At 32.9% G+C, this 23,523-nt stretch overlaps 1 protein-coding gene across 1 annotated transcript; it reads left to right on the top strand.

The window, feature by feature from the left end:
- Positions 1 to 4,545: 4,545 nt before the first annotated feature.
- On the top strand, positions 4,546 to 12,008 carry LOC143065453 (alpha-L-fucosidase-like). The gene is made up of 8 exons (XM_076239030.1): positions 4,546 to 4,935; positions 5,743 to 5,849; positions 6,174 to 6,304; positions 7,113 to 7,246; positions 8,011 to 8,108; positions 8,736 to 8,868; positions 9,190 to 9,360; positions 10,296 to 12,008. Exons 1-8 carry the CDS (start codon positions 4,598 to 4,600, stop codon positions 10,552 to 10,554), a joined length of 1,371 nt encoding a protein of 456 aa, XP_076095145.1. The 5' UTR covers positions 4,546 to 4,597; the 3' UTR covers positions 10,555 to 12,008.
- Positions 12,009 to 23,523: the final 11,515 nt, after the last annotated feature.

The raw sequence follows: 23,523 nt of genomic DNA, 5'->3' as shown, positions 1-23,523 counted from the left end.
TTTGGTATACCAAGGAATTTCAGCAGCATTGGCTTATATTGTACAGGCACTAAACAGCGATTACCACGAAGGTCGTTGAATTTTAAGAGTTTAAAGTCATACAGAAATTTATAATACCAGTATTGAGGGACAGCAAACATGTAAAGTTATAGAAGAATGCTAATATCAGGACAGTAAGAAAAATGAAAGCAGAAGGAGTCGTGAAAGAAGCAGAGACAAGACTAATACACTGTATTTTTTGGTGTTACAGCATTGGACAGACACGGATTTGGTTTGACATCAAAACCAAGATTGGACACAGCAGATAGAAAACAAAAGAGACCAGATCTAGTACAGCAGGAGATACATCAGAAAGAAGAAGAGAGCAGGAATTTAAAGGCAGTAGGCATGACATAGTAAGGTAGCTTTGTGAGCTGACAGGGAGCTTGAAACAGGACCTTGATCTGGAGCGAGATATTGAGTATTGAGGGATACCGCATGGGCGTCCTACTATGATCAGTATATGATGTCCTGCACATTCCATTAAACTTCGAGCTCTATACATGGGGATTGATTGAAGACCCAACTGCACCTTGTAATTGATTCATTGATATTTTTCGCCACTTTCAGCATCATTAAGATAATTTGAGGTGGTCAAATTTAATGGTGAAGGAAGCTGAAAAGAAACCCCCGACTTTCAGAAGAAATCTGACAATCTTAGACAATTAAGATTGAAGTGGAGCTCATCTACCACGTGCTTGATTCGAACGAAAACCTTAGTGTTTACAGGCTATACTATTTATACCAATCGGACATTGAGGCCCCTGCACCTTGTGCAAGAACAAACAAAAATGGTATGCTGTTATGATTTCCAATGGCACTAAAGAATTGTAGATTCACATGGAGACATGATAGTGTACTGAAAATAATAGCGAGGTTGGGTATTTATTATTATCATCAGGAGGAAGAAGATAAAGATAATATATTTTTTATACGACCGCAAAATTTAAAAAAAATTTCGTCGTATATTGCTATCACGTTGGCGTCGTCGTCTGCGTCGTCGTCGTCTGCGTCGTCGTCGTCGTCCGAATACTTTTAGTTTTCGCACTCTAACTTTAGTAAAAGTGAATGGAAATCTATGAAATTTTAACACAAGGTTTATGACCACAAAAGGAAGGTTGGTATTGATTTTGGGAGTTTTGGTCCCAACATTTTAGGAATTAGGGGCCAAAAAGGGCCCAAATAAGCATTTTCTTGGTTTTCGCACTATAACTTTAGTTTAAGTTAATAGAAATCTATGAAATTTTGACACAAGGTTTATGACCACAAAAGAACGGTTGGGATTGATTTTGGGAGTTTTGGTTTCAACAGTGAAGGAATTAGGGGCCAAAAAAGGGCCCAAATAAGCATTATTCTTGGTTTTCGCACAATAACTTTAGTTTAAGTAAATAGAAATCAATGAAATTTAAACACAATGTTGATGACTACAAAAGGAAGGTTGGTATTGATTTTGGGAGTTTAGGTCCCAACAGTTTAGGAATTAGGGGCCAAAAAGGGACCCAAATAAGCATTTTTCTTGGTTTTCGCACAATAACGTTAGTATAAGTAAATAGAAATCTATGAAATTTAAACACAAGGTTTATGACCATAAAAGAAAGGTTGGTATTGATTTTGGGAGTTTTGGTCCCAACAGAATAAGGGGCCCAAAGGGTCCAAAATTAAACTTTGTTTGATTTCATCAAAATTGAATAATTGGGGTTCTTTGATATGCCGAATCTAACTGTCATGACTGTGTATGTAGATTCTTAACTTTTGGTCCCGTTTTCAAATTGGTCTACATTAAGGTCCAAAGGGTCCAAAATTAAACTTAGTTTGATTTTGACAAAAAATGAATCAGTTAGGTTCTTTGATATGCTGAATCTAAAAATGTACTTAGATTCTTGATTATTGGCCCAGTTTTCAAGTTGGTCCAAATCGGGGTCCAAAATTAAACTTTGTTTGATTTCATCAAAAATTGAATAAATGGGGTTCTTTCAAATACCAAATCTAACCGTGTATGTAGATTCTTCATTTTTGGTCCTGTTTTCAAATTGGTCTACACTAAAGTCCAAAGGATCCAAAATTAAACTTAGTCTGATTTTAACAAAAATTGAAATCTTAGGGTTCTTTGCTATGCTCAATCCAAAAATGTACTTAGATTTTTTATTATGGGCCCAGTTTTCAAGTTGGTCCAAATCAGGATCTAAAATTATTATATTAAGTATTGTGCAATAGCAAGTCTTTTCAATTGCACAGTATTGCGCAATGGCAAGAAATATCTAATTGCACAATATTGTGAAATAGCAAAAATAAAAATTAATTAGAGTTATCTTTCTTTGTCCAGAATAGTAAGCAAGAAATATCTAATTGCAAAATATTGTGCAATAGCAAGATTTTTTTTTAATTGGAGTTATCTTTCTTTGTCCAGAATCAACTTAAATCTTTGTTATATACAATATACAATGTATATTCACTTTTTACTACCAACTGATAAATTAAAATAATCTTTACCATTCAGTGATAACAAGCAGTTTTTTTACATCTTAATATTTTATGATGTATTTAAATGAGTAGTTATTGTTGCAAACTCCATTAGAAATTTTAATTGAGATTAGTTTTGGAATAAGGGGAAGGGGGATGTGATTAAAAAAATTGGGTTCAATTTTTCTCATTTGAAATTTCATAAATAAAAAAGAAAATTTCTTCAAACATTTTTTGAGAGGATTAATATTCAACAGCATAGTGAATTGCTCTAAGAGAAAACAAAAATTTTAAGTTCATTAGAACACATTCATTCTGTGTCAGAAACCTATGCTGTGTCAACTATTTAATCACAATCCAAATTAAGAGCTGAATCCAGCTTGAATGTTGTGTCCATACTTGCCCCAACCGTTCAGGGTTCAACCTCTGCGGTCGTATAAAGCTACGCCCTGCGGAGCATCTGGTTAAACTTTGTGACGGCTGAACGGAACAAAGACAGAACACTAGAATGCCTGGGGAACCTTGCAAGATCTTGCAACAGCAACAGACTGCTGGTATATGACTGCCGACATTCAGTAACGCACGTGCTTCTCAGCGGAAATAGCATCAACATTGCTAAGACAAGATATTGTGCTCTGACAAGGCAGACAGTCTTATTTGAACTTACAGTCCCTTGGGAAGAAATGATGGATAAGGCCCACGAAAGAAAGATCATCATCTGATGGTAAATGGGATGGGATACCAGCAGCTTGTAGAGGATTGTCATTAACGGGAATGGAGGACGTGGTGATTGAAGATTGAATAAGCTTGCAAGGTCTCAGCAGGGCAGACAGTATGACAAGCTCTCATGACCTTATGAGTTGTGGGAGCATAGAGGAAGAAGATTATTTCATAAGTCTGTAGGCAAGCAGAAGTGTCTTCACAGTTGATATGGAGAAAAAGCGATGAGATCTGGAGATATATCACTAATGAACATTAGGACAGAAGTATGAATAATGGAATGAAGATGAGATACTTTTACAACAGCTCTGATAAAACACCATTCAGTGAAAGTACAGCAGTTACAAGAACTAAATACCGGGAGCAATGTACATGTAAGTCATCCAGTTCCAAGTTCAGACCGATCACCCGAGCAGGTGCACATTTTGATGTTGATTTTTAATGCTGGAACAGCACTGAAACGGGCAAGGAAGGACGACTGCTCCTGAGTATGTTCTCGTGATGTTTGCAAGGTGAAAGAAAATGGTATAAATTAGTTAAAGTTGTTTTTTTCCATGTAGTATCATAAGTTTTAAATCTTAAATCTAGGACATATTTGAAAAAAATGATACTTAATGGAAAGAACTTAAAATGAGTAAACGGACAAAGTTAATGTATATGAAAGTGAAAAGATGTTTTTTACAGTGTAATTTTCTTTCTCATCTTTAAGAAGGCTTAATAACAATTTTACTTAACATGAATATAAAATCAAGTCAACTTTATACACGTGCTGGGTTGTTTCCATAAGAAAGAAAAAAACGTAGATCTATGAGTGAAATAAGAATCACCAGTCAACAGTAAAAAAAGCGATAATACCAAGGGTGACATATCAAACTTTAAGTCAAAGAGAGAGAGATTTTTTTTATATATATATATATTGTATATAAAAAATATCACGAAATTGAATACGAGCTGGTAAAAGATAGGAAAACCGGGTCCATTCCAATTATGCCTTAACATTCTTGGTATTAAAGTATTATTGAATTAGTCCATAGACAAACAAACAACAATAAGATAAGTATAAGGCTTTACTGAATGTTAAAAAATTACATGCAGATTTGTGTATTTGTCTAATTTCGGTGAGCTCGATGAGTGTGTGGTCTAAACGTCCGTTGTGGCATACTATTAATTATTTCTGTATGGTTTGTAGATAAAACGACAGGGATATACAAAACATCTTTGTCACGAATATTTAGCATCGAATTGATAGCTCTGCTGTGTTAACATATATCACTTGTACAATATTTTGTCATGACTCGGACTTGAAGCTTAACCTCTGGTCTGCATACCTGAGTACATATCATGTGACATAATTTTGTTTTCATCACGTGAAAACAAAATGGCCACTTACCTGGTTTGTTTTGTTTTGCTATTTTCGTTTGTCAATTCATTGAAATACGACCCAACATGGGAATCTTTAGATGCAAGACCACTTCCAGGATGGTATGATGATGCTAAGCTTGGTATATTTATTCACTGGGGTGTATTTTCTGTACCAGCCTTTTCATCAGAGTGGTTTTGGTGGCAATGGAAAGGCCAGCCAATGCCGGCTGTTTTGGATTACATGCAGAAAAACTACCGTCCAGATTTTACTTATGCAGATTTTGCAGCTATGTTCACAACTGAGTTTTTTGTTCCAGAGGAATGGGCTGAAATGTTTCAGGATTCTGGTGCAAAGTAAGAATTGTTCCTGTCCTAATGAAGAAAAGTGTGGAAATAAATTCTGTAATGTTTACAAATCATCATATTAAAGAATCATATTTTTAATTAAAAGTCAACATTACACATTAAGACTGACAGTAGCAATCCCAGAGTGAGAGTCAGACACAGAGTTCTGCAGAACCCTTTACATTTTTTTCAATATAAAACCAGTTGTTCAGCATTTTTGCTAAATATTTTTTCATTATCTTGCTACTGTAACCAGAGAGCATGAATTTCATTACAAAATTGCTTGTCTACTCTGGGACTCGCACCCGAGACCTCTGTGTTACAAGGCAGCGCGCTAACCGACTGAGCTAAAGAAGTACTTCCTTAGCTCAACTACTTACCGCTTACTAAGTATCTACTAAGTTTTTCTAAGGGAAGCAATCCTGTCACACTTCCCACACCTCAAGAGTCATACTCTATAATGAGGATATTTTCATCTTTTTTATATTTAAATTTTAACCTGGCTAGGTAATTCTTCTAACCGTGGGTTATTATTGTTGGGCGCCAATGTAACCAGAGTGCATGAATTTCATTACAAAATTGCTTGTCTCCACTGGGACTCGAACCCGGGATCTCTGTGTTACAAGGCAGCGCGCTAACGGATTGAGCTAAAGAAGTACTTCCTTAGCTCAACAGCTTACGGCTGACTAAGTATCTACTAAGTTTTTCTAAGGGAAGCAATCTCGTCACACTACATGTACATTAATTTATCAATGATAAATTATCATACATTCTGATGTTGATTTTTTTTAATCAGTTATTTTACTGCATTTATAGATATATTGTTTTGACAAGTAAACATCATGAAGGTTACACCAACTGGCCATCTAAGTATTCCTTTAACTGGAATTCTAATGCTACTGGTCCTAACAGAGATCTTGTTGGTAAGATTTTATTACTACTTTACTGCATGTTATATGAATAAAGGGAGATGTGGTTAGAAGTCCACCTGAAAATATAGTCACATACATGTATGCATCTATTGATGAATAATTATTACACTCAGCTTCTACGGTTTATACAAAATGTACTTCGGTCAACGCTTTTACACCCCAATGAAGTTACAAAAAGAGGCATTCAATTCTGAAATGAACTTTAAATGTAAATTATAAATATTTTTCATTACTTGGTACAATTAAGTTAAACACTTTATCTAATGTAACATAAATAATATAAACATATTAGCTTTAAATTCTTATTGTTTACAGGTGAGTTAGCAGCTGCAGTGAGAGCTAAAACCCAGATGAAGTTTGGACTGTACCACTCTCTGTTTGAATGGTTTAATCCAAGATATTTGGATGACAAAGACTCAGGATTTAAAAAACAAGATTTTGTCAGGGTAATGTTTTTATGCCCCACCTACGATAGTAGAGGGGCATTATGTTTTCTGGTCTGTGGCTCCGTTCGTCCGTCCGCCCATCTGTGGTTCCGTTCGTCCGTTCAGGTTAAAGTTTTTGGTCAAGGTAGTTTTTGGATGAAGCTGAAGTCCAATCAACTTGAAACTTAGTACACTTGTTGTTTATGAGATGATCTTTCTAATTTTTAAGCCAGATTAGACTTTTGACCCCAATTTCACGGTCCACTGAACATAGAAAATGAAAGTGGGAGTTTCAGGTTAAAGTTTTTGGTCAAGGTAGTTTTTGATGAAGCTGAAGTCCAATCAACTTGAAACTTAGTACACTTGTTGCTTATGATATGATCTTTCTAATTTTAATGCCAAATTAGATAATTACCCAATTTCACTGTCCATGGAACATGGAAAAGGATAGGGCTAGTGGGGCATCAGTGTACTTTGGACACATTCTTGTAACAAACTTATAAGTTATTTTGTTTTGTCAACTGGGATGTCTATATGTCAAGCAATTTTATTTACATTTATCAAAGATGCAGTCTTTGATGTTTAACTTATATATTTTTATAAACTGAAAGTTATCTGAAATGTAATATTATACTTTTAACAGAGATTAAGCATCAGAATTCATGGATTCTGTAAACCAACTTACTTTTGTGGATACTTTATAAAATGCTCAAGAAAATAAGTTGTTTACAGTAAATAAATGTACATTTGTATCCTGCATCTTCTTCTGATTATGAGTAAGGTATAGGTATCTGTAAAAGTTATCTTTAGATTATATTTACTTTTTCAGACTAAGACTATGCCTGAATTATATGAACTGGTGAATGCATACAAGCCTGAAGTTATTTGGTCTGATGGAGACTGGGAGGCTGCTGATGCCTACTGGAATTCAACCAACTTCCTGGCTTGGCTTTATAATGAAAGGTCAGTATCAACTTCAGTTATAAGAGTAACTACAGAATGGAACGTTTTAACAGGTAAAGGGCTTTAATTTTTCACTATATTCAAGTTTTTAGTTATATTTCATATGCATTTCAAATTGCAAAAATAGCAACCTGCAGATTATATAAAAAGTAGCAGACTGAAACCTTAAATTTATAATGTTTGAAATCTGTGTTCAAATTGACCACGATTTTGATGAACTTAAAACTTCTAAACATTTTCTTAAAATTTGTTTGGCAATGATTTTGACCATATCAAGCAAATTGTCAAGTGTAATGTATATTGAGTCTGAGATTGCCCCATGGTATCAACATTTTCGTTTTTAAAGATGTTTTTGAGGCAAATTGAATTCTTAAATCTGCTGAGCAGAGAAACATTAATGTTTTTGTATATGAAACCCTTGGCCTTGTCAAAGTATTTCAGAGTGAGTTTATTGCGCCTATAGGAATATAAGATATTGTATCTGAAACTTGCCATCATTTATTCTCATAAATTGTTTTCACAAACATTAGATAAAGAAGATTATTTTGTGGATAGTTGTCTCATTGGCAATCATACCACATCTTCTTTTTTATATATACGCTACTGGGTTTTTTCTAGATTATTTTATGTATTTCTCAAGTTCAGAACTAAAGTTAACACTTAAAATAAATAAAAAAATCACACCAGATTGGTAAGAGTTATTAATTATAAAGGTTCTCAGTAAGATTTATACAATATGTTAAGTAATTTTCTCAATTTTGCAGTCCTGTGAAAGATACAGTAGTGACCAATGATAGATGGGGATCTGGGTGTTCCTGTAAACATGGAGGATTTTATACATGTTCTGACAGATATAATCCAGGTATTTACAATGTTATATGCTTATTTCTCCCTAACTTAATGCTTTTTATTACTTTTATTATACATAAGGGATTATACTTTGACTACTGAGGGTACTATGCAAGTCATATCTAATTTCTTTTCATTTTTGATGTACTGATTGTAACAGATAGTTACCCATACCAAGAGAGATATAATCATGTTTCCCTTTAATAATTATTAGAAGTTTATTGGATTCTGATGGACAGGACGCAAACAAGCTAAGTAAACTCACTTGAATTATTAAGTACGACAAAGCATTGAATTATTAAAACTGTTTATATAACAGGTGAAAAAGTAATTACATGTAATAAGGTTAAAGGTCAATATCAGTCAAACATGTATATTGTGTACGTAGTATGTCTTGAGAGAAATAGAACGTGGAAAATGAACTTCCCGTTTGAATGGTTTTACACTAGTAGTTTTGGGGCCCTTTATAGCTTGTTGTTTGGTGTGAGCCAAGGCTCCGTGTTGAAGGCCGTACATTGACCTATAATGCTTTAATTTTTTTAAATTGTTATTTGGATGGAGAGTTGTCTCATTGTCACTCACACCACATCTTCCTATATCTATTATTTCCTAATTGAATATATATATTTTTTGTTTTAAGGCAAGTTGCAGAAACACAAATGGGAAAACGCTATGACAATAGACAAGTTTTCCTGGGGATACCGTAGAAACGCTAGGCTTGAAGACTACCTTACAATAGAGGATCTTCTAAAACAGTTTATTTCTACTGTCAGGTAATTAAGAAAGCACTTGGCATTCCAAAATAAATGTTTTTATACTAAGTCCACTTTATCTCCTTGAAAATAAGTCATTAAGTGAGATGTAGGATCCTATAGTCTTTTGTGGGCTCTATAGAATAAGGAGATGTATGATTGCCAATGAAAAAAACAACCAACAGAACCCTGCTTTGTCATGATTTACACATCAGAACCTTGATGGATTTAAAAAAAAACAATTGTTCTTTTTTTTATTTGTTCATTAATAGGACTTACTTTATTTTTAACAAACAAGTATACATTTTGTAGACATGATGTATTTTTCAATTTTTGCATTAGTTGCGGAGGTAATATGCTGATGAATGTTGGTCCTACAAAATATGGAAAGATCAGTCCTATTTATGAAGAAAGACTACGTCAGATGGGACAATGGCTTCGTGTAAATGGAGATGGAATCTATGCAACTAGACCCTGGATTCACCAGAATGACACTGTTGTTAAAAATGTGTGGTATGTAGAAATAGTTCACTGATGTACAACTAATAATTAAGATTTAATAAAAATAGATATACAATTAAGAAATCGTTATATATATATATAGCTACAAGGGTAAAGGCATAAATACAAAATATACAAAAGATGCAATAATAGGGATTAGGAAACAAGAGTAGTGCTCTTATATAAATCAGTCTCCCTAGTTTAATTTCAAACTAAGATAAAAAAAAAAAAAAAAAAAAAAAAAAAAATTGTTAAGTAATTATTTGTAAACAGATTAAACCTATAGACAGTTATATTTTGGTCAAAAGTCCCAAAATGCGAGACATAAGAATGATAATCCCACAGCAGCTGCAGCATAAAATATCTTTTTAGAGCTTCATACTTTAGAAGGTACAAACAAATGTGTATGCCCCACACCTTGTATAAAGATGCCTTATAGTAAAATGTTTTTGCTGTCATATGACCATTGTCCCTTACCTAATCGTCTTAGTTCAGTGATTTCCTAGAAAAAGTGAATATTTTTTGTCATTTCAAAAACTTGACTTGCTTTAAATTATGAATAAAAGGATAACTACTTATGTTTGATGTTTGGATCCTTGCCAGGTCTACATGTCTGTCAGACAGGGTTAATCTGACCACAATTTCATTTCATAGATCAGTGATAAAGGTTAATTTTATCCAATCTTATTAAAAAAAAAAATTAGGCCATATGATTTATTTAAAAGTATCTGGGATGTTAATGGAAAATGCAGATAATTTACTAGGTAGATTTTTTTGCTACTTACACTTTTGATCAAATAACCAAGTTGAAAAGAGTTATCTAGATGGATTGTAAGTATTTTTATGTATATCAAATAGTATTTTAGACAATGTCTGACATCTTGTCTCATGGTTTTTGTAATCTTAAAATTCTTGTAGTATATAATATTGAATACATCTTTTTCTAGGTATACAATGAAGAAGGGAGCTACAGAAACTGATGTTTATGCTATACTGCTGGAATGGCCAGACAGTAACTTGGTAAAACTTGGAGCTCCTATAACATCAAAGGACACAACTGTCAGTATGTTGGGATATCCTGACAAAGTGACATGGAAAGCTGGAGCTGGTGGGAAGGGAATCAATATACAGATACCACCATTGTCTGTGGAAACAATGCCATGTGAATGGGCGTGGACATTTAAAATGACAGGTTTACAGAATTAATCAGAATTGTGTTTCTTTTTTCCCAGCAATATTGGTAAACTTCAAAACGGACAGAGACCTGTAAAAATGTAAGAGACAATTTTATGCAGGAATTCCTATATGTGTAGTTAAAATTGAAATATATGTGGATGGTTTGAAATCTTGTAGGAAGAAATATTTTCAATCGTGTAGAAAGATAATTATTTTATAGTTTACAATATGATATAAGCATTAATGTATGGATATAACACTCTTCCTGGTTTATACTTCTGCTTTGATGTCTATTGCTTATCTTCAAAATTCAAATAAGGGATGATTAAACCTTAAACCATGTCTAAAAATGTATCCCTTTTAGTTAATGAAAAATGTGGGATATACCATTTAATATTATTGCAATTGTTTTGTTTGGTTTTTTTTAGATCTTAACAGAATTGTTTAATGTAATAATATTATCAAAAATGTGTGATATGGTGGAATTTATTATTATTTAGTGTCTTTTTTATGTGATTACATATCAAGGGAATATTTGTTACTTAGTCAAAAAAATTGATACTAGACTGTATGTATGAATAGAGTGTGAAATTTGGTTTGATATTATTAATGCTCATAATAATGTGGATACACATTTGTATTGAAAAGTGCAATATACAATGTTTATGAATATATGATATTTAGTGCTTTGAATTTTCCAACATAATTGATGCAGAAGAAATATATAAAAACAAAAGATATAAAAATTCTTATATTTCTGTGTGAATATAGAATATTTTGACTCTTTTAAGTCATCTGCCCAAAATCTTAATATTTCTTGATCTTTGGCATTGATGGTATGTGTAGCACAGCCTTATAGGTTTTAAGACTGAGAAAGAGATAAATGAAATAACTAGAACTATTATTTGTTTATGCAGCAAGATTTTTCATATAGATTTCTGATATTTTATATCACTAAAATGTTAAAATAAAACTCTCAACAAATTATGTCCAAAATATGTTGGTTGAAATAAATGGGAGGTGTATCTGAAAATATGTATAAATAGTTGTGAGGGATCTGATTCAGCTTGGTAGCTCAAGTTTTTATTAGTTGTTTAATTCCGTTCATCTCGTAAACATTGGATGTTACAAATGACAAAAATGTAAGTAACATAGCACCCTACTGTGATAAAATATAACAATCAACAAATGGAAAGATTAGTATTGACCTTTTCAATTTTGCTAATCAATGTAATTTTGATGAAATTCTATGCCATTTTAGTCTGCATTATAGGTGCAAAAACAACATGACTATGGAGATGGTAGTTATAAAATCATCATGAGTAACTCAAATCAATACTGTTAACCAATCTTGTGTAAATGCATGTGCATAATTATACATTCCAATGACATTTCTGTCATTATTTATTGTTCTATATACTACTTTACATTTTTGTATTTTATTGAAATCCTAATTTTTATTAAAATAAATGTTAGCAACTTGAGATTTTTGTTTTTTTAGCAATTTAGTTTCAAATACTAAGTCATGAAATAAAAAAAAGTAAAAAATAAGATGCATGCTTGTAGTATGCGTACATGAACAATTTAGAAGTTCAGAAAACCTGAACTATAAGACACTGTGTCTAAACCACACCGGCAAAATTTGTTCGGACTCGATGGTATCTAACATCGGGCACAATGACGGAACATCAATAGACAGAAGAAAGATAGATTTCTCCCTATTTTCTTATTTTTTCATGATATCAAAGAATATATATACATATACAACTATTTTCTATTGTGATATGCACTAATTTCTACAACTGTTCTATATTAACGGAGAAATAAGTAAAAATGCATGTCAAAATAACGAATTGAGTGAACCTTGCCTCGAAATTGTTTAATTTCTTGTTAAATTGTTCACATTGTACGAAAAGAAAGGTACGGGAAGATAGATACTGACACGGAGATGGCAAAACTAGTCATTATGAGCATCTCAATACTTGTATCTCCGTGTATGGAACGAAAGAAAAGGGTCATGTCAAAATGGAACTGGCCGGTTTCGTCAATGTTTACCACCCGGTTTCGTCATAGATTTCACAATGCATAACCCCATTACATTATAATTGATTATTTAACTTCAGCGTTGAAAAGGAGTTTTGTGGGTTGTTGGAAAACAACTTCTTTCACCGGACAACGGCTTATTATTTATATGAGTCTTAGATTCAAATAAATAATAAGCAAACAATTGAATTCCTACTCTTATAGAACACAAATATTTTAATTTTACTTTGCATTCCGAAATTTTTTAACAGGAGATTGAGGTTAAAGCTCTCTAAATATGCGTTTTCTATATGAGTTATGGGAAAATATGTTGAACAAGTTTAAACTTGAAATTAAAGTTTACGGTCTTAAAAATCGAAACACACAATTGATATGTGATTTTCTCGCACAAAAGCCTCGGATGGGCACCTTTATAAGTAATCTAATCATTCTATGTATGTAATCTTTTCTATCATCGTTAAAAATAAATCTTCTAAAGGATAAACGTTGAAATTAAGACAAATGTATATGCATGCATAATCGACACAGAAAATGAATGTAGGATTACAACTACCATGCATTGAAATAAAATTTATTCATCACTAATTGTAACTATACTGCTATGTACAAATTAGTATAAACTGCTCAGGTCATCGACAAAATTCAATAATAATTATTTTGTTAACATTACTAAAAAAAAAAAGGGTCTGTACTGTCGCCATTGTGTTATGATGATCGTACACTGACGTTGGTCAATATATTTTGACAATATATACGGACAGACGGATTCAGTTTATTTCAAAGTGGACGTTATTCGAACAGCTTTTATAAACCGCCGAGTTGAACAATATTTTGATTATTTTTTGCTTTACAAAATCGTTAAGTACATGAATCAATATAGTTTTGGCAACCAAAGGTGGGGTCGGGGGCGTGCAACCTATACGTCTTCCAGATGCGCCATTTATCTTATAAAGTGTATACCGAATTAAAATATTGTAAGAAATGAGAAAACAGGGACACCCGGGAAATCGGATTATGTGAGTTGGATTATGTTTATTATAAACATTCTCCTTGATATTTTTAAACAAGCGAGACATAGTGATTCGAATTCATAGCGTTTTGAACTATTTGTATAAAGCTGCATATGTCAAATGTTAGAAGGTTTGACTGGAACATATACAAGTATGGTACACAGATCTAAAGATTTCTTTCTTGTTTATAATAAACATAATCCAACTCACATAATCCGATTTCGTGGATGTTCCTGTTTTCTTATTTCTTACAATATTTTAATTCGGTATACACTTTATGAGATAAGTGACGAATTTCAAGTTCTTTTTATCGATTTCTATACATTTTTTTTCAAATATATATAAAAGTTATATAGCAAAAATAATAAGGAAGACAAAATATACAAATAAGTCGACTTGGCCGACATCCTAATAAAACTTATTGACCTTTAATTACGAGTTTTTTTTCCATTTCTACACTCCCGTAACAATTTTGACAGGACGTATTATTGTATACATCCGTCTGTCCGTCTGTCCGCCCACCTGTCCGTCCGTCCTTTCATCCGTCCGTTCCTCCATCTATCAGTCATTCGGTCCGTCCGTCCGTCCGTCTTTCTATCCGTCTATCCGTCTGTCCAGCATACACATGTCGCACCGTAACTTGAGGACAGCTTATCTTATTTCTTAAAATTTAACATAGTTATTTCTTATAATGGTCAAACGATCTGTAAACCTTTTAGTGAAAATCAAATTAAATCTTTTTGAGTTACAGGAAATGTAAGTGAAACAGGAATGTGGGTTTTTTAACATGTCGCTCCATATCTCAAAAACGAAGTATTATAACTACATCAAACTTTACATACTTCTTAGTTATATAAATCTTTTAAACTTCTGTTTACTTTTTGGTGATGTTTAAAATTTTGGTTTAATAGAGTAATTGATTTTTTTTTTGTAAAACAAAAAGGGGGGGTCACTTATTGCGATGTATCTCAAAACCTATTTATGATTATTGTTTAAATTTTACTCACTTCTTATTAATATTAATCTTAAGATCTCTATACTTTTTGGTGATGATTCAAACTTTTATTTTAGAGTTATTGAGTTTTTTTTTTAAAAAGAATAGAGGTTTTCACATGGTGCGCCCTATCTCAGAAACTATTTCTGAAATTGCATACAACTTCACTCATAAAACGACGGGCGTATCATGCGGTCATGGCGCAGCTGTTTATTGCCAATTATGGTACAAAATTCCCCTCTTTGACAAATTTAAAATTAGTTTGAAGTTAAGTGAAATAAGGGATACACCTTTCATTAGGAAAAAAAATGTGTATTACCATAATTACCTATGTCCAAACGTGCCCGTTTAAAATAGATTTTAACACGCCAAGTTTACTTTACAATAAATATATATCTAAATTCTCGAAAGACAATATTCAGATCCGTGTCAACGTTGCTTTTTATTAATTTGTTTGTTTAAAAAAAAAAAAAAAAAACCCGGGTGATATATATAGACGAAACCGGGTGATTGTGTAGTAAACAACATTGACGAAACCGGTTTATGTTAATTTGACATGACCCTTTTCTTTCGTTCCATACACAGAAATACAAGTATTGAGATGCTCATAATAACTAAATTTGCAATCTTCGGGTCAATATCTATCTTCCCGTACCTTTCTTTCCGTACAATGTGAACAATTTAACGAGAAATTAAACAATTTCGAGGCAAGGTTCACTCAATTCGTCATTTTGACATGCATTTTTACTTATTTCTCCGTTAATATAGAACAGTTGTAGAAATTATTGCATATCACAATAGAAAATAGTTGTATATGTATATATATTCTTTGATATCATGAAAAAAATAAGAAAATAAGGAGAAATCTATCTTTCTTCTGTCTATTGATGTTCCGTCATTGTGCCCGATGTTAGATACCATCGAGTCCGAACAAATTTTGCCGATGTGGTTTAGACACAGTGTAAGAGGCTTAGACAAGTCAAGTAACAATTCAGACATTTGATTTCTCTCAGCATAATTTTCCTTATGCAGTCATAGCATTATGCCATCAATGTTTGAAACAATAAGAATATCCAACTGTTGTGTTCTCATAATTTTACACCATGTCAGTAAATGTCGATTATTACCGCAGTGGCTTAAACATTTTACAGTACAATGATGTCAGTTGAATAAAGGTGACAGATTCTAAAACACAATTGACAGCAGTAGGAATAACAAACTCCAAACAGAAATTTGGCAGTCCAAGAGGTTAAGCATCCTGTTTAATATTCATTCATTGCAATTGCCAATCATGAATTTCCATATAAGTTACAAGTAGCAAGGCAAGGAACTTGACAATACATAGTACCATGTATCATGTCAGAGGGACTTCAATTGCGTTATGGATTTACGATGTCTTTCATTATTTATGACACTTTTAAAAATACTATGGGAAATAAAATAATCTATAATAGAAATCATGGAGCTTATTACGTGATAATTTCAACCTTTTTTTCTCGTATCTTGGCAGAAGGTGTATTTTAGATGGGTTTATACATCTGTAAGTTTTATTGCCATAATGGAAGTATTTCTGGTCTCATTAGGTCCTATCTTTCTGAACTAATCCACGCAATACAGTGATTAGCAAAAAATAAAAATAATGTGTAATGCTCAATTTTAGGCATTTTTCAATTTAGACTGAGTATAGCTGGCACGATGACACTGCATTAAATCGGTACGTCTACAGGACAACACACTCTCAAAATATGTTTTAGTCTTCTCTTACACCTTATCCGTTTTCAATATTTTCCTACAACGTACATGTGTTGTCCTTTCAAAAATCAATGACACAGTATTTTATTTTAACTTAAGAAAGAAGAATATGGTATTGCTGTATTTTTCACTTTAATTTCCTCTTCATCAGGTGTGTTCGTTTTTGAAAAGATCTTTAAACACGTTACTTCTAAAAGGAGGTTAGCAGTATCCTTTAACTTTTACTTTCCGCTATATAGCTGATGTTCTCTCACTGAATAATTCAAATTTGGTGACTATGTTGAATGCATCTATCCCATCGAACTTGAGATAAAGGATACAACACATATCTTGAATTGCATCTTAAATTGAAAAAGTCACAAATCGATTGAGAAAAAACAAATCCGGGCTACTAACTGAAACCGAATGAAACACATCAACTATATGAGGGAAACAATGGAACAACAGAAACACTAAAATGCAACAAAAACAAATCCCGAAATACATAATAGAAACGAAGAACTGCCGAAAGAGATGATATCAGCTTCCCCAGTGGCGGATCCAGGGGGGGGGGGGGGGCTCCGGGGGTTGGACCCCCTTTTTTTGGACGATCACTGCATTTGAATGGGAGCATATAGTTGGAACCCCCTTTACTCTGGGTTGGGAACCCCCCTTTTAAAATGGCTGGATCCGCCACTGTTCCCAATTGTGAACTTTATATTTCATGTAACAACATTCCGCCAGCCTTGTATACATATAGTATATATCTCCCAGCTGATACGATATTCCAGAAATCGTATTTCCTACCATGATTTCCTTAATGGAGGGTTGCTTCTCACAAGGTAGCTATTAAACCAAGAGTTCCCAGTGTTGGAGTTGAAACCACCCCTTTGTAAATTTTAAGATAAAAATAAGCTACCTCATTTACTATATGTTTTCATTTATAAGTATGAAGCAAATATATGCACAGAATTTTTTGGTTTATGCACAGTTGTGATTTAAAAAAAAACCGGACATGGTTAGAAAATACTAATAATAACACAATTACATGCACATACCTATGATAATATAAAGTCACAAAAATACGTCAATTTTGTTACATAGATCCATTCATGTGACGCTTAATGTATATTTCGTTTGTGGTGTCCTGATGTGCTGTTGTAGATTCATGTAAGGTGTCCGTTGTTATTCTATATTTTACATGTAATATACTATGATATTATTTATTTATGGAATATGGCAGTATATATAACAGTCCATTTCTATTCTTGTCGGTGGTTGCTTTTGTCTGTTACTCTGTAGGTTTCCTCAAATGAGTGATGTGTTTTCTTCGGTTTTAGTTTGTTACCCATTTTTCCATCTGTTTAATCGAATTATGACTTCTGAACAGCGGTATACTACTTTTGCCTATTTTTAAGGACGCCATCGCAAGTTGGTTGACCATTATGGTATATCCGATTTACAGATAGTAACGGATATACTCCTTATCCCCGGGGTTGTACTATCATAAGCAACATGACGGGTGCTACATGTGAAGCAGAATCTGCTTACCCTTCCGGGGCAGCTGAGCTCATACCAAGTTTTTGGCGGGTTTCATGTTGCTTAGTCTGTAATTTTCTATGTAGTGTTTTTGTCGAGCCTGCAACTTTTGTTGCAGAAAGCTCGACATAGGGATAGTGATCCGGCGGCGGCGGCGGCTACGGCGGCGGCGGCGGCTACGGCGGCGGCGGCGGCGGTGTTAGCTAACTTCTTAAAAGCTTTATATTTTAGAAAGTGGAAGACCTGGATGCTTCATACTTTGTATATAGATGCTTCATGTGCTTCATGTTACGAAGTTTCTGTCAGTCACATGTCCAATGTCCTTGACCTCATTTTCATGGTTCAGTGACCACTTGAAAAAAAAGTTCAGATTTTTTGTAATGTTGAATTATCTCTTATTATAAGTAATAGGATAACTATATTTGATATGTGCGTACCTTGCAAGGTCCTCATGTCTGTCAGACAGTTTTCACTTGACCTCGACCTCATTTCATGATTCAGTGAACAAGGTTAAGTTTTGGTGGTCAAGTCCGTATCTCAGATACTATAAGCAATAGGGCTTGTATATTCGGTGTATGGAAGGACTGTAAGGTGTACATGTCCAACTGGCAGGTGTCATCTGACCTTGACCTCATTTTCATGGTTCAGTGGTTATAGTTAAATTTTTGTGTTTTGGTCTGTTTTTTCATACTATATGCAATAGGTCTACTGTATTTGTTGTATGGAATGATTGTAAGGTGTACATGTCTAGCCGGCAGATGTCATGTGACCTTGACCTCATTTTCATGGTTCAGTGGTTATAGTTAAATTTTTGTGTTTTGGTCTGTTTTTTTCATACTATATGCAATAGGTCTACTATATTTGTTGTATGGAATGATTGTAAGGTGTACATGTCTAGCGGGCAGATGTCATGTGACCTTGACCTCATTTTCATGGTTCAGTGGTCAAAGTTAAGTTTTTGAGTTTTGGTCTATTTATCTAATACTATATGCCATAGGTCAACTATATTTGGTGTAGGGAAATATTTTATGATCTATACATCTATATGTCAGTCGTGCAGGTTTTATTTGACCTTGACCTGGTTTTCACGGTTCATCGCTCAGTGTTAAGTTTTTGTGTTTTGGTCTATTTTCTTAAACTATAAGCAATAGGTCAACTATATTTGTTGTATGGAAGCATTGTTAGCTATACATGTCTGCCTGGCATATGGTTCAACTGACCTTGACCTCATTTTCATGGTTCATGTTAAGTTTATGTGACAGTCGTAATAAAGCTTTATATTTAGGAGTATCAACATAATATCAGTGATTAGTAAAGAAGGCGAGACATTTCAGTGTGTGCACTCTTGTGTGTACTATTGGTCGTTTGTTGGTCTTTTTTTGTCGTGGCGTTGTCAGTTTATCTTCGACTTGTAAGTTTGAATGTCCCTTTCGTATCTTTTGCCTGGATTTTCCATCTATGACTGGTATATTTCTTCAGTGTCATTTTATCGACCTTCCCAGAAGCTACACAGGCAAAATATGCTCACGTGAATTTCACATGAATCTCACATGAAATTCACATGAAAAATTTGACGTTAGATTCACCTCAAACGAGCTTATACATGAAACTCACGTGAAAATTTTCATGTGAAAACAAAAAAAAAATTTCACATGAATTTCACAAGACTTTTCAACAAATAAATTGGTATTTATCATGATTTTACTTAAATTTGAAAATTTAGACGTTGTTTGAATTAATTTATTTAAAAAATTCTAGTGTTGTCAAATCGTACACTTTTGTCTAACCGGTTACTCGTATAATCGTTCGACCGATTAACCGGTTAACCGGTAGTTTAAGTTAATGTTTGATTGATTGATTGTTGGTTACTTAACGTCCAGTGGCAAATATTTCATGCCTATTCAGGACGAAGTTAATGTTTGAAGGCCTCATCTAAAGTACCCTACACATCGATGTAAGAAAATGTGGTATGAGTGTCAATGTGACTACATTCCATCCAAGTCATACATTTACGTTTTTATAATACGATGAATGGAAGTTTGGCCTTTGGTTTTATAATGCTTGTCTGTGAAGATTCCTGTCGAAGTTTGACTTTTAATAATCAAATACACGGTATCAATTATGGCGTTTGTACTAACTTCAAATTGAAAAATAAAGAAAACGTCTTGATCTTGAAATTGATTAATCCTGATACATTGATTACATCATAGATGTTATACATCTATGATTACATTCACGTTGGTTTGCTTTTTACAGTTTTTGATTTAGTATTTAGTTATGACAAAGACCTGCACGACGCACATTCAGATGTAGGTCTACACAATATGAGATCAAAAGTGAAATAATGAAGTAAATCGTAAAATTTAATCGTATTACTGATTAAAAATTATTGTTAAAAAAACATGAAACTAATTATGTTTTCTTAAGATCTTGCCCCGAGCTGAGAGACACATTTTTGATTAATTTTATATTTTTGGATTAACAATACCAATCAGTATACTGGACAGTTGATCCGTCAAATTAATTACCACGACAACATTTTTTAAAGAAAACACTACTATTTAATGATTTCAATACACATTTATATGAAATCTATTTAAATTGAAAAAAAGTCCGGTTAACCGGTTAGCTTTTTTGGTATTCGGTATTCGATCGTTCGAACGGTTAACCGGTTAACCGCTGACAACACTAAAAAATTCATGTGAATTTCACGTGAACAAAATTCATGTGAATTTCACGTGAACAAAATTCATGTGATTTTCATGTGAATTTTATGTGAATGTCACATAAAATTCATGTGAAACTCACATAAACAGATTTCGCGCGATTTCACGTATAAGTTAGTTTGAGGTGAAATTCATGTGAGATTCACATGAATTTAAAGTCGGGCGAAATTGATGTGAATGAAATTTGCCTGTGTTATCAACCAGTGTTATTTTTTGTACTTTTGTTGCATTTATATTGAAATAGTTTCTTGAGCAGTTATTTTGCTACATTTAAGACCTATTTAAATCCAGTTTCTTACTTTTTCCATTGGTTTGGGGTGCTTGAGCTTTTTGTTTTGACATTTGACATTGACAAAGTACTTTTCGTATTGAATCTTTCTAGGAGTTCGGTATTTTTGTTATTTCACTTTTTACTTTTTCTAGATAAGCGGTTGAGTTTCTTTGATCTATTATTCAATGAACATTTTGTACTATTAATCATAATTTTCAGTGTATATTTTAAACTTTCATTTCCGCAAATATTTAGTATTTCAAAATTTAGAAGTCGAAGCGAAACTGATTGAAATGTGGCGCTTAAATATAGTTTTGATAACATTTGTAGTACACAAAATTTTTTTTAACAATATTAAGTTATCGAATTCAAAGTAATGATTTAGTATGCGTCATATCGAACTATTGCATCCAGTATAAACTAGTAGTAAAAAACCCGAACGTAACACTGACATAGCCTTCTTGCCCAGTAACCTGTTATATTTTAAATGTCTGTTATATTCTGCGTTGATGCAACCTTTACATTTCTAAGTAGTAATATAACAACGATACCATGTTGAGTCGTCACTGCATTACGATGTCGTTAAAGTATTACGAAACATCACTGTATTCACACCTTTTATATCCATAAAAACTTAAAGGGAAAGATACAACAGTGAATGTAAGTAAAGGCAACAGTAGTATACCGCTGTTCGAATTTTATATATCGATTGAGAAAAAAAAAACAAATCCGGGTTACAAACTAAAACTGTAAGGTCATGTTATTTCTTTGTTTTTAACCAGAATTTGTCCACTTTTTTACATAAGGAAATGTCTATACCAAGTCAGGATATGACAGTTGTTTTCCATTCGTTTGATGTGTTTGAGCTTTTGATTTTGCCATGTGATAAGGGACCTTCCGATTTGAATTTTCCTTGGACTTCGGTATTTCATTATTTTTTTAATAGAAATTGACTCAAATTGACGACTCGGGAAGTTTTTTGGAGTTTGACTACTATAGGTCATCTGGCAAATGCTTATAAGAAAAGGGCGGACAGATATGATTTGTATTTCAATCAGATTATGATCTAAGATAAATGCGAGGTACAATGCTAACGACTTAAATCTTGTATTGTAATTAAAACAAATGATTGTCTTTTTTTAAATGAAAGTTTAAACTCGTATATGTTCCATCTGCGCTGCCTTTTACTTTGTCAATCAACTTTCACAACCTATTTACATTAGCAAATCAATTGAAGTTATTTCTTAGCATTTACATAATCTTCAATTGTGTACTAGTATATCTTTTGTCCTAATATTTCCATATAGATAACTGATGCTATAAGCCATTGGCGCAAATAATTCAAAATAAATGCATTTTTTTAAAATTGAATTTGAAATTTTAGATAGAACATGTTCCAATCATCTCTGTACACAATACACATTAAACAATCATTTCCAATCGGTACACTCATTGAAAAAGCTAAAGCACAGTAAATACTAACATATTGTATACTCATTGTGAAGAAATAAAACACTTCATGAAAAATGAGGTCAATTATAGAAGAGCCCAGGTACTTTGGACGTCAATTTTTGTTTGTGCTACCAACCCTAATATGGATCTTGCTTCAACTGGTAAGGTAAATGAAGGGTCGAAATGACATTTACTTCAAATTTGTTTAAAACATTTGATATTAAAAGCATAAAATTGAATCTTTTTAGTTAATATATACATTGATTGTGTTTTGAAACATTCATCAAAAGTAAAATTACAAAAATACTGAACCTCGAGGAAAATTCATTCGGAAAGTCCCTAATCATATGGCAAAATCAAACGACAAAACACATCAAACGAATGTACAACAACTATCATATTCCTGACCTGCTTCAGAATAACAATACAATTAGTATAATGGCAAAAATAGGCAAAATCATAAATTTAAAATGCTTAAAATAAAAAATGGAACATAACTCGCATAAAGATATTCAAGCAGGATGTGCATTTTCGATTTTTCAATTCAAAGAGCAACAGCACCCCTTCTTTTCAATGTTTTCTATTCAACGATCGTTTTACGTACCAGCCATCCAATTCTTATAGTCTCGATTATCATTGAAGATATTTTCCAAATGCAAAACTGATGCATTTAAATTTTGAATTTGATATAATTCTCGAACAATAAGATGTGAAACAACATAAACTACAATAACAATTTTAAATTAACGGTACCCAAGGAATAAGTAATAGGTTTCTCTCTGCTGCACGTTGATAACGTCCTTTCTAATTCACTGTTACTGGATTCAAAATCCTATAGCGACCATTAAATCCGAAATTTAACTATACAAGAGTGCTAAAATATTGTACATTACAAGAAAACTGGTAAGTTTCTCCCATAATTTTCAGCCTTTCGAGGGTAAAAAAACCGTAATCAGGTTGAGAATAAGGAGCTAATACACACCAAAATACTCAAGACATTCCGTAATTATGATTGATTAACTAACACAGTACCTTTACTTACCTTGATTAACTAACACAGTACCTTTACTTACCAGTCTAGTGATCGGCACAAATTAACCAAAAAGTTTTTTAAATTTTTATTAACAAAAACATATATACAAAATAATTAACATTAAATTTTCAAAACATCAAATTGTCTAAGTAAAATAAACAAATTATAGGATACAGGCAAGAATGAATAACTAACAACAA

This window comes from Mytilus galloprovincialis, chromosome 1 (assembly GCF_965363235.1).
Source record: "Mytilus galloprovincialis chromosome 1, xbMytGall1.hap1.1, whole genome shotgun sequence".
Lineage (NCBI taxonomy): Eukaryota > Metazoa > Mollusca > Bivalvia > Mytilida > Mytilidae > Mytilus > Mytilus galloprovincialis.
Note: the sequence above shows the minus strand (reverse complement) of the source record. Positions and strands in the feature narration are given on the sequence as shown.